The sequence below is a fragment of the Papilio polytes genome, unplaced genomic scaffold, assembly GCF_000836215.1.
Source record: "Papilio polytes unplaced genomic scaffold, Ppol_1.0 DF824269.1, whole genome shotgun sequence".
Lineage (NCBI taxonomy): Eukaryota > Metazoa > Arthropoda > Insecta > Lepidoptera > Papilionidae > Papilio > Papilio polytes.
The window spans coordinates 4,737,733-4,749,567 of NW_013524935.1; the positions used below are offsets into that span (position 1 = coordinate 4,737,733).

Consider the following 11,835-nt stretch of genomic DNA (forward strand, 5'->3'; position numbering starts at 1 on the left):
ATTTTTACATTCGTTAAATGGAACGTGTCTAAAAAGTGGTCCAACTGGTATGCATGACGCAAACAATGCGTGTGGATCGCAAACTTGAATATTAATATCACTAATAAAAATTAGTAGTACTTAGGCATACTATATTTATGTTAAAAGATTTCAATCTATAAAAACATAGTGTTTGTTTTATAATCTGTTGATATTAGTCATAAACACTACTCTATGGTCTATTGTCTTTGCTGTATTCTCTATTTTTATTTTTTAGTTAAGTTTATGACTTATGTCAATTTACGATTTACGTCATTCGCCACAATCATGGATAGGAGTCTAATATAATTTTTATTTATTATTGTATTAAAACCGAGCTTTTGAAATGAAATGGAGGAATCGAATGTGAATGGTAAGGTTCATTTTCTAATCCCAACTATTCAGATATATTACAATGTAATAACATCTATAAACTTGCAATTATTTTGAGTGGGCGATACTTGTTTTATACTGAGAATTACCTTTTGTTTAGACTAGACTTGCCTATTACGATGAATTTGTAGTGCTAATTGTTATTGCTAACTATAAATATTACGAGCAAATTTGTGTAAGTTGACATTCGATTCATAAAATTAGCAATATTAAAACCGAGCAAGTACCCAATTTACTTCCGCGTTTTTTGTTTTTCCATTGTGTATAAATATAACCCTTAAGAAAAAAATCAATTAAAATCTGACATCTCCTTGTTATTTTAAACAAATGTGATTAAACAAAACTTTAATTTACTCAGAATCAGCTAATAATGCTTTTGTTATTACCAGTGCTTGTTATGTTCGACATAGCAACACATAATCACAAAACATAACTTAGATGTGAGTCTTCCACTTAGTCAGCAAGCTTTAGCATAACTTAGTGAACTTAGTAACATGAAATATATAGAATGTATGACTTATGCATGATTCATTATTATAACAATTGCCATTTATTTAAATAAAATTTTAATGAAAAACCATTGATTGATTTTATGGTAGAAGATAACTTGGTAGCTTAATTAGCTTCTAAGTAAATAACTGTAACCTGTAAATGAATTAAGCACTGTAAACTTTACAGTGCTTAATAAATAATTTGATTTAGAATGCTTCAACATAAGTCAAGTTTTAAGTAAAATTAAAAATACAAATGGCAGTAGTAAATAAGATATGAACTTAAAGCCATTTTGAAATATAGTTGACTAGCTTTAACCTGTACTTGCTCCCTCAGAAATATGACATAAACATATTAAAAGCTTATGTGTTCTTCCGGACTTCTACATCTGTGCCAAATTTCATCAAGATATGTTGAACCACCATGGACATAAATTCTAATAAAAATTCATTCAAATTTACACATTAATTATATTAGTATGATTAATATTTTAAATGCAATTGTCATTATAGATTGAACTTAACTACAATAGCTTAGTATTATTATGTCTGACTAACAGGTAATTTTGTTATATAATGACACATTATGTAGTGACAAAAAAATCTGTTAGTGCCCATAAAGGAAGGAAAAAACCAATTCATTCATAACTTATTAAAAAAAATCAGATCAATGTATATTTCTTATTCATTCACATTTATACATTCATACTACTAACTGTTTTGGAGATTACCAGAATAAATGCTTTGTGGATGGGCAGGAACTAAATTTAATTATTAGATTTTCATTATATGCATTGCCCATACATCATTTTATCAATCATCAACTTGCCCTTGTCACTATGGAGGGTCGGCACAGTGCTACACCATACATATCTAACGGCCATCTAACTGAATCCACTTCCTCTTTCATACAATCCAGCCACACTTTGCTCTTCCTTTACCTTTGTATATTAAGTATACAACAATAAGGGTTCAGAACCCCTGAGCATATTTTTTTAATATCTTTTTTTATTGCATTTATTTTTTACACATATGCAATACGAGCTGTTGCCCGCGACTTCGACCGTGTGGTATTAGAAAACATACAAACTATATAAATTAGAAAAAGCTACGTATCCGTCGGCTACGAACATTTCTCGGGAAGGAAGCTTATCCCATGTGTACTCCAGACTTTGTTTTATCTGTGCCAAATTTCAATGAGATATGTTGAACCGTTGTAGAATGATCGAGTAAACATTAAAATACTAAATTAATAATTCCCACGGGAACCGTAACTATTCTCGGGATAAAAAGTAGCCTACGTGTTTTTCCAGACTATGCTCTAAACCTGTGCCTAATTTCATAGAGATCCGTTCAGCCGTTTAGGCTACAAACGCTAACAAACATCCATCCATCTAAACTTTCGCATTTATAATATTAGTAAGATTACAACACAGTCGGATAAACATGATTACACAATAATAATAAACACATTTTTAATATCTACATGCTTATTGTTACAGAATCCCTCAAATGCGCAGGGTGCCTTAATGATATTGGTGAAGATGAATATATCTCGGCGTTGGGACAGGACTGGCACAAAGACTGCTTTAGGTAATCACTTTGATAATTTAAATTTTAAGACAAACAACTAAGCGATCTATTTTTACCTGGTATTTTAAAAATATTTAAATCCTGGCCTTACAGCATGAAATCAAGTTCTTTATTAAATCTCTTTATAATGTAACAAAAGTACCATATTTTTCCTCAATATTGCCTGGTGTTTTGAAATTAATTCAACACAAGAATTCCACTATTTTGAGCTTGCATTAAGCACCTTATAAGGACTGGCTGTTCCCGTGCGGCTTCATCCGCATGAAATTATGAAAATTCTATTTTATTGTTTACATGTGTCAAATTATCAATTGCAAATGTCAAACTGACATGACAATGTCATTATGACAAACCATGCTAACCTTGCTTCCTTGATGTTGGCAGCAACTTATGATCTCTTTCCCACATTAGGGCTTTTATCCAAAATATAGCATAAAGCGTGACGTAAGTATGGCTTTTTATTAAAAAAAGAATTATTCAAAAACATGCTGTAATTACTGACATCTTAGGCAACAAAGAAGTGTGTGTTTACGCTTTATTATAATAGTATAGATAGAACATCCATTCATCCAAATATTCACATTTATAACAGATATACGAAAGAAATTAAGACTTTTACTATTTGCAGGTGCTCGGTTTGCGATGCGTCGTTATCCACGTGGTACTTCGAGAAGGCGGGCCTGTTGTTCTGTCAGAATGACTACTGGTCTCGCTACGGAGACAACTGCCAGCAATGCGCACAGGTTACTATCAATACTCTTCGTTTATGTTTACAGGGTGTTCAAAAAATAGAAAAAAATATAATTCGTTTTCATATAAATATCTGACAATTAAATGTAGAGGTTAAGACTGAATATTAAAATAAAAAATTAACATTTTTAGAACTCGTAAAATCATCGACATCGTATGAATGCTAAAGACTCTGCTCTACAAATTTGGTCGATGACGTTAACAAAATATTTACACTAGCTTTCGCCTGCGACTCCATTCGCGTGGAATTAAAAAAAAAAACAAAAGGCCTGTTAGTTGTTTTCTTCCAGATTATACTCTGCATCTCTCTCTGAACTCTTTAACAAATATTTATAATATCAGTAAGAGTAAGTGCCGTGATTCAATGTTTTGCCACTGTTGGTGTTATCTCTGTTGTTTTGAAAGAGAAGAAAAGAGATGAAACTATGTAAGGTCAGAGTATGAATGTGTGTGCAGGTGATAACGGGGCCGGTGATGTTGGCGGGCGAGCACCGCTTCCACCCGGAGTGCTTCGCGTGCGCGGCGTGCGGCGCACACGTGGAGGACGGCGAGCCATACGCGCTGTTAGAAAGATCGCATTTGTACTGGTTAGTATTACTTATTTTTACTAGATTCCTAAATTACCTCGGTAACTGCGTGAAATTAAGAAAAAAAATTTAAGATGAATATTTTTTGTTTTACAGATTCCTCTTAACTTGCCTTGTCTTTATTAGACATAGCTCTATGATTTTAGTATAGTATGCGTGTAAGAATTAGACTATACATACATGGCTACTACTCTCCATACATTCTTACTATTTATTTATTTTTATTCACAAAAAGTCATGCATATTACTACAGCTAGTAGCTTTCGACCGAGACTCTGTCTGCGTGGAATTAAAAAAAAAATAAAATGCGTATGTGTTCTACTTGTAAATTCAAGCCAAATTTCATCGAGATCCGTTCAGCAAGGCTACAAACTCTAACTTGGGCATTTATATTAGTAAAAAAAAGAGTGTCCACACCACAGTTTTAATAATAGTATGACGTAATAGTGGTGCGTGTTGCGGGGCGGCGATGCGCGGGCCACGTGACGCGCACGCTATCCACGTGCTGCGACTACCGCGACGTGCGCTGCGCCTCGCACCCGCAGCACCCGCAGCACCCGCCCCCGCCCCCGCCCTCGCCATAGCACAGTCAGTCACATCCCCTGTATAACATAACAAGTGCTCGGAGTAGGTAGATTTTATATACTTGCCACAAGATATAATATGGACATGCCATCTTAACCATAATGTACGGGTAGTATCAGAAAAAAATCCGGGATTTGAATTATGGAATAAAATATAATAAAAACGTACAGATAGGTTAACAAAATTGCTTATTAATAATACAATGAATTATTTAAATGCTAATTTCGAAATTCCGGAACAAATATCACAATAAATATTTCGGAGGCATATCCATACTATCCTTTACATTTGACGCCCACGACCTTTAATCTACCTACTCCGACCTGTACTTATAACATATATATAATAATATTGTTAACATTATTACATAACACACTGTATATTGTACAGCAAAATATCAATTTGCACTTCATTTTCGTTTTTGAGGCAATTTTTTTTATGTCATTTGTTTAAACAAATCGGGTTTAAATTCAACATTTAATCTGTTTTCATATATCGTTAATTTAAATGTTTACATGTTAAAATTGCACTAACATAGGCATACGTGTATAATTATATGATGAATATGACGCTAAGGCTTTACATTTTACAATGTACAGTTAGCGACATAAATACTCTCTATACTTAAATCGTCTATTTCCTGTAACATTTTTGTACACCATACAAATTGTGACGTCATATCATTATGCACAAATCAAAGTGAACCTTACGCTATAGTCAATAACGTCGATATTAACATAGCGGGCGATGCGCCAGCAAGCTGTCCGCGTTGGCGCGCGCGCTGCTCCGCGCCGCGGTCTCCGTCTGCATACAGCTCACCTGCCATAGGTACTAACTACGATAGAAACTTCTAGAATGCATGGAATACTACACATGGATCCTTCTAGTAACGGCAGAACATTCTAGATATGATATATGGATTCGAAATAGACGTAGAATTTTCTAACAGCATATTATGGATTTGTAGGTGAAATAGACTCTTCTAGAAGTAGCATGGTTTGTTGTGTAGCTCTTCTTTTAATTTTTTTTCCAGCTAAAAGCAAATCTCAGTACAGTTAAGATGAAGATGGTATTTTATATGTCTGCTTGTCCCTGCTTTTGCAATGTATCTGTTTTGAACCTTATTGCGTTAGTCTTAAGTGTGATTTTAATTATGCATGATTGCTTCTTGGGTAGCGATGTGGCACTTAATTGGAATTGAGTCTTTCAGTCAATTAAAATTTAATAGTTGGCAATTTAATATTAGAATTCCATGTGCATTTGCTTATCTTATATGTAGTTTGCAGTGATTTAGTTTGACAGATAAAAAAAAAACATACAGATGAATTGAGTACCTCCTTCTTTTGGGAAGTCGGTCAAAAAGACCCTGCACACCTTTGAATAAACTATCGCACGACTGTTATGTGATTGTTTTGCAGCCACAACTGTTTAGTTGCACAACTCAAAATCGAGTAGTGCACCTCCATAGCTCATAGGAATCAAAGACTTAACAGTTGTGCGATAGTTTTCTCAAACACACGCTCTTAATCTAACAAAAAAAAATTAACAGATTGACAGCAGTTAAAAGGTTAATGTATAAAAGAAATTTTAACATATCTATGAATAGAATCGATTCGAGCTGCGGTGTGTTAACTTTACACATTGGAGACCGCGTGCTGGAGATCAACGGGGCTCCGGTCCGCGGCTGCAACATCCCTGACTTCGATCCTGACGCCGTGGTCCAGGTACTTTGGTAGAAACTGGTTTGATCTGGTTCATACCGGTACAGAAAGTTACGTTACATTTAAAAGATTAAGATAAATTTGTATTAATTTGTAACAAACGTTTACCTTTAGATTTTCAGTTATCATAATGGTCCTTCGAGCCGGATATTAGAATTTTATCTTGGCTATTTCTCTTACAGTTAACGATAGAACACAATCCTGACACCTTAAATATGATTAGAGGATCTTCAACAAACACACAGACAGACAGACATATAGACTGCGATGATCGACCGAAACTCGAAGGGAAATCGCCCATTGAAAGAAAGATACACAAAGAAGACTTAAAAAAACACATTCCCAGTAGACATTCCATTGATGACCAAAGAACGTTAAGAGACGACGAAGGAACAAAAAAAGAGAGACTGTTTAAAAGGAAGGGAGAAGATGGTGGGAAGAGAGTGATAAAAAGACGGCAAACGCCTTCTTCTCCACTTTTAGGAGATAAAGAAAGGAGTAGTAGTATGTCTAAGTTACTTGATGTGTGAGTAATTTTAGTTTTGTTTTTAATGTTAGTGTTTGGTTAAATTTGGCAAGAGCGTCGATGGCTCAGGGGTTTGAGCACTTGACTTGAATTAGTCTGGAGTCAGAACCCCTCTGTACTGTGATTTTAGAATTTCATATATACGTAATTTACCTGACGTTCTTTCGGTGAAGGAAAACATCGTGATGCACATATCTGCGAAGAAATTCAAAGATATGGACGGACGTGTCGGTGGACTTGGACGGCTGGTGATGATGATGATGGTGATGATGATGATGATTTAATATATTACAGTAGTGTGGATGTTCCGGAAGCCAGCGGGGTGCTGTGCGACCTGAGCCGCGCGCGCTCCTTCAGAGCAGAACCCGCGCAAGGACAGAAAGTGTTCCGAGCCTCAGATTTATTGCAAGTAAGTTTGTTAGTTTCTTATCTCTCTATCTTTAAAGACCTTAAAACAGACCTTAGTATCTTAGTATACAAACTATACTAATATTATAGAAAGGAAAGATCTGTATTTTTGTATGTGTTGATAGAAATCAAAAGCATTTAAATGTCAAGTAGACGAAGTCGCGAGCAACAATTAGTCTTAAAAATCTTACTTCTTACTTTTATTAATGCGAAAGTTTGGATTGATGAATGTTAGAGTTTGTAGCCTAAACCACTGAACAGATAACCATGAAATTTAGCATAGGTGTAAAACATAGTCTGAAAAACACATAGACGTTACTAACTTGTTTTTTTTATTCTATCCAAAGTCGCGGATAAATATAGGAAATTAAATTTTAATGGTGAATTTATTTGATTTTCAGGGTGAGCTGTTGGGTTCAGGGTTCTTCGGGCAGGTGTACAAGGTGACGCACAGAGACACCAACGAGGTGATGGTGCTGAAGCAACTCTACCGCGTTGATGAAGACGCACAGAGGAACTTCCTTAAGGAGGTATGTTACGCACACGTGTACGCATGTTACGTACATTTGTACGCATGTTACGCACACGTGTACGCATGTTACGTACTTTTGTACGCATGTTACGCACACGTGTACGCATGTTACGTATTATACGTATATATTACGTATTATATGCATGAAATCTATCTACTATACATAATAAGCGTAAACACACTTCTCGGTTATTAGGATTTCAGCAATCACACTATATTTTTTCAATAATACATTATGTATACTAATATTATAAAGAGAAAAGATTTGTATTTTTGTATGTCTTGAAATAACTCAAAAACTACTGGACCGATTTCAAAAATTCTTTCACCATTAAAAATCGATGTTAGCACTGAGTAACATGGGTTCTTTTTACGTTTTTTATAATGACGTATAAGATGACCGTATTAAATATTTGACAGTGGTAGTGGCCGCTTTAACATCTTAGCACTGCAGGGCTGGTTCGCCCCCAGTAATACCACGACCATACAGAAAACAGGCGTGAAGTGGAAGCAATTCCGTGTTTCGTCTGATGAGTGTGGTGCCGGAGGCCTAATTTAAGTCCCTTTTTCTTTACCACCCTTTTCTTATAAGGGGATGGGAAGGGGAAGTGGATTTGACGATGGATGAGATGCATAGGAAGGGGAAATATCCTCTTTATGTGCGTCTTCTCCGTCAGATAGGGTAGGCAACGCATCTGCGATTGCGGATGTCTATGGGCAGCAGTCGCTTTCCATTTGTGGTGGATTCAGGTGGCCTCTTGCTCGTTTGCCACCTTATGTTATAAAAAAAATTATACATTTGTCCTCAAATAATAACGATTTGCAGGTGGCGGTGCTGAGATCTCTGCAGCACCCCAACGTGCTGCGGTTCGTGGGCGTGCTGTATAAAGACAAGAGGCTGCATCTCGTCACGGAATACGTGGCCGGAGGGACTCTGCATCAATTGTTACAGGTAATTTAATTAAAATTCATGTTAATTATAAGCTCATAGTAAATCTTTTATTTGTAAGTTTTTAGTAGATTTTTGTTAATTTACTAATATGCCAGAGCCGCGGGCGAAAGCTAGTTTTTGTATATGTATGTATGTATGTATGTATGTATGTATGTATGTAGGACAGGTCGCGCGTGCTGTGCTGGGCGGAGCGCGCGCGGCTGGCGCGGGACGTGGCGGCGGGGCTGGGCTACCTGCACCGCATGAACGTCATCCACAGGGACCTCAACTCACACAACTGTCTCGTCAGGGAGGTAAATATAACGGCCCAATTCTGAAACGCTCTAATTAAAAATTTCAATGGATCTTGGAGTTTAACGGCTTTTCCCAGTAGTGGCTGATAGAGGCTCAGATAGCTTAAAAATGACGTCACTGTAATAAAATCCGATATTTCCATCAAATACACGTCGGATTGTTATCAGACAATTTACAATTTGGTGGGACAGTGGGACTGCCGCCAGGATAGCGCGCTTTCCTTATTACTTGTTACATTAAGAGATGTCATAGAGACGGGACGTGTATGCTGATCTAGTGTTGCACCAATTTCTTAACATTATAGTTTGGTAATTGATAGTATTTGGTGATAAATGTACTGTACTGATGGAGGAAAACACCTTGATGCCCATATAGGCGAAGAAATTCAAAGATATGTGTGAAGTCCCGCAGTGCAGCGTGTAGACTATGACCTAGTCCTTACTTAGGGTAGGCTCCGAGTCCTTCAGTGGGGACGTAATGATGTAAATGTACTGTGTCAGGACCAGACAGTGATAGTGGCGGACTTCGGTCTGGCGCGCATTGTGCAGCGCACCGCCAGCAGCTCGCTGCCGCGCGCGCACCACGCGCACGCCGCGCTGCGCAGGAAGCGCTACACGGCGAGTACACAGCTCTCACTACTCTCACACTGCTTCCACGGATCATTCCCAACCGTCACCCCGTGCCCAATAGCAGTTACACCCAAGTATCCAATCGCTACGGGACTCTGGTGCCGGGGCCTTGCGTTAATAATAATTAATTTTTATTACTATAATTATTGTTTGTTCATGTTTATCCGTTTGCGTCTTAGTGTTGCATATGTGTTTCAAATAAAGACAATAAAAAAAATCGTCACCCCGCCGTCCCCACGTAAGAATAATAAATTTCATCCGTCCCACCTTTTAGTTTCACTATCACCGCTAAGGAGACATGGAACCGTTATGAAATATAATAAATTCCAACCGTCCCCTCTTCGCAAATGGTGGGACGGTTACGACGTGGGGCCAGCGCGGGGTGACGGTTAGGAATAATCCGCTTTCATACTGCTTCTACACTGCTCTCTCCACTAACTTCACTAAGTTCCGATATGTTCCTTGGAGAACCCGAAACCTACTTCTTCGTGATTTTTTTGCAACTACCCCACCTTTCGAGTCCATGTCCTATATCTTTTCTAGTATTTGATTTTCTGCGTCTTGTGCAGGTGGTGGGCAACCCTTACTGGATGGCTCCGGAGATGATGAACGGAAACGTGTACGATGAGAAGGTGGACGTCTTCTCATTCGGCATTATATTGTGCGAGGTCAGTTGTTATTACCGAAATTCAAATAATTCTCATTTTAATTTACTAATCGTTAAGCCAATCAATGCTAACTTTATCAGAAAAGTCATATCGTTTAGATAAATTTAAAGCCCGTTTCACACACACTCTTTTATCTAGCAGTTTATCTGAACAATATGGTGGTTCATATAAATCTAAAGCCCCCTACACAATCTAGTTCTATCTGACCAAATCTCTGTTTCTGTTTGTAATCCTACAAAACTTTGTTTAAAATTGAACAAGTAAACGAACGAACGAAAAGTACAAAACACCAACAACAATGCGAACGGAGAGAACTACTACCAAAAACACCACACAGTCTCGGGCACCCGGAAAGTATATGTGTGGCGAGACATTCTTCTCAACATCGTGTGTTAATACAACACGGTCTCGCCACAGCGCCATCTGTTAGTGCGCGGCATAAACGACGCCAACATGGGACATTTAGAGAAATTTATCGCTTAGTGCTCAGTTTTGTTAGATTTATTTGAACGATCGGTCTGTTTTTAAAAACTAAGCGTGTGTAGCAGACTTTACTTGACTTTAGATAATCGGGCGAGTATCAGCGGATCCGGACTTTTTACCTCGACGCAGCGACTTTGGCCTGAATGAAGGATTATTTGTGGAGAAGTTCTGCAAGCCCAGCGCCTGCCCCGAGCCCTTCTACAGGGTGGCCTTCCTCGCCTGCCAGCTGGACCCTGATACCAGGTATTTGTTACCTATGCTAATAGTATAAAGAGGAGAGATTTGTATTTTTGTATGTATTAAAATAACCTAAAATCTACTAGGCAGGTTTCAATGATTCTTTCACTATTCTTGAAGCTACGTTATCATTTTGAAATATAGGCTATATTTTTATAATTGTTTAACTCACGCAGATGAAGTCGCGAGCAACAGCTAGTATGTAGAAAATTGGCTAATTTACCAATTTCTGTAATTTTATGTACTCTTCATATGGCTTCAAGTGAAAACTTTTATATTTTTATACTTTTTTTATATCTGTATTTAGGTAAAAACACGTGTCAGTATTTTTTTTTTGTAAAATCTTTACATAAACAAAATAGAAGAAATCGTATTTCATGACCATGATTGTATTTGAGTTACAGTTAATTTTTATCTATGTATAGTAAGAGTATATTTGTTTCTCGTAATCTCGAAAACTTTCACAGGAAGGTAACTGATGGATGTGGGAATGTTTATAGGCTTTAAATTCTGATATAACTCCTAGTGTGAAATTTCCCAGGCCCCCATTCGAAGTGATGGAGATATGGCTAGAGAGCCTGGTGCTGCACCTGTCCCCCGGCCCGCCGCCCCCCACGCTGCTGGCGGACATCGAGCAGTACGCGCGGGGGGCGAGGGGGGCGCGCCGGGGGGCTGCCGGGCCCGGGCACGCCACGCCCGAGGCCTGCCCACACAACGACTGCGGCATCTTCTGCCCCAATAGTGACTCCTGCCCCATTTGCCCCGCCTGCAGGCATTGCTCCCCCAGCGGCACGCCCACTGGGGATTTTGCGGAAGGAGTTTTGAAGGTTGGTACCAACATCTTTTAATATTTATAATCTACTATAATCAATTAGTTGTCAGTTGGCTGTCAAACTATTAAGTTGTGTCTCAGAGTCCTTATATAAAGTTTGCTAAACAATAAAGTTATAGTGCATTAAACAAAGCTA

At 37.8% G+C, this 11,835-nt stretch overlaps 1 protein-coding gene across 1 annotated transcript in view; it reads left to right on the forward strand.

The window, feature by feature from the left end:
* Positions 1 to 279: 279 nt before the first annotated feature.
* LOC106105984 (LIM domain kinase 1) overlaps positions 280 to 11,835 on the forward strand; it is an 18,612-nt gene continuing 7,056 nt past the window's right edge. Inside the window, exons 1-16 of the mRNA XM_013286506.1 lie at positions 280 to 391; positions 2,405 to 2,495; positions 3,124 to 3,238; positions 3,702 to 3,832; positions 4,280 to 4,420; positions 5,159 to 5,245; positions 6,024 to 6,141; positions 6,321 to 6,664; positions 6,959 to 7,073; positions 7,474 to 7,602; positions 8,431 to 8,556; positions 8,718 to 8,849; positions 9,351 to 9,467; positions 10,049 to 10,147; positions 10,713 to 10,873; positions 11,409 to 11,694. Of these exons, the coding sequence (XP_013141960.1) occupies positions 370 to 391; positions 2,405 to 2,495; positions 3,124 to 3,238; positions 3,702 to 3,832; positions 4,280 to 4,420; positions 5,159 to 5,245; positions 6,024 to 6,141; positions 6,321 to 6,664; positions 6,959 to 7,073; positions 7,474 to 7,602; positions 8,431 to 8,556; positions 8,718 to 8,849; positions 9,351 to 9,467; positions 10,049 to 10,147; positions 10,713 to 10,873; positions 11,409 to 11,694 (2,214 nt within the window). The 5' untranslated portion in view covers positions 280 to 369. The remainder of the gene's footprint in view (positions 392 to 2,404; positions 2,496 to 3,123; positions 3,239 to 3,701; positions 3,833 to 4,279; positions 4,421 to 5,158; positions 5,246 to 6,023; positions 6,142 to 6,320; positions 6,665 to 6,958; positions 7,074 to 7,473; positions 7,603 to 8,430; positions 8,557 to 8,717; positions 8,850 to 9,350; positions 9,468 to 10,048; positions 10,148 to 10,712; positions 10,874 to 11,408; positions 11,695 to 11,835) is intronic.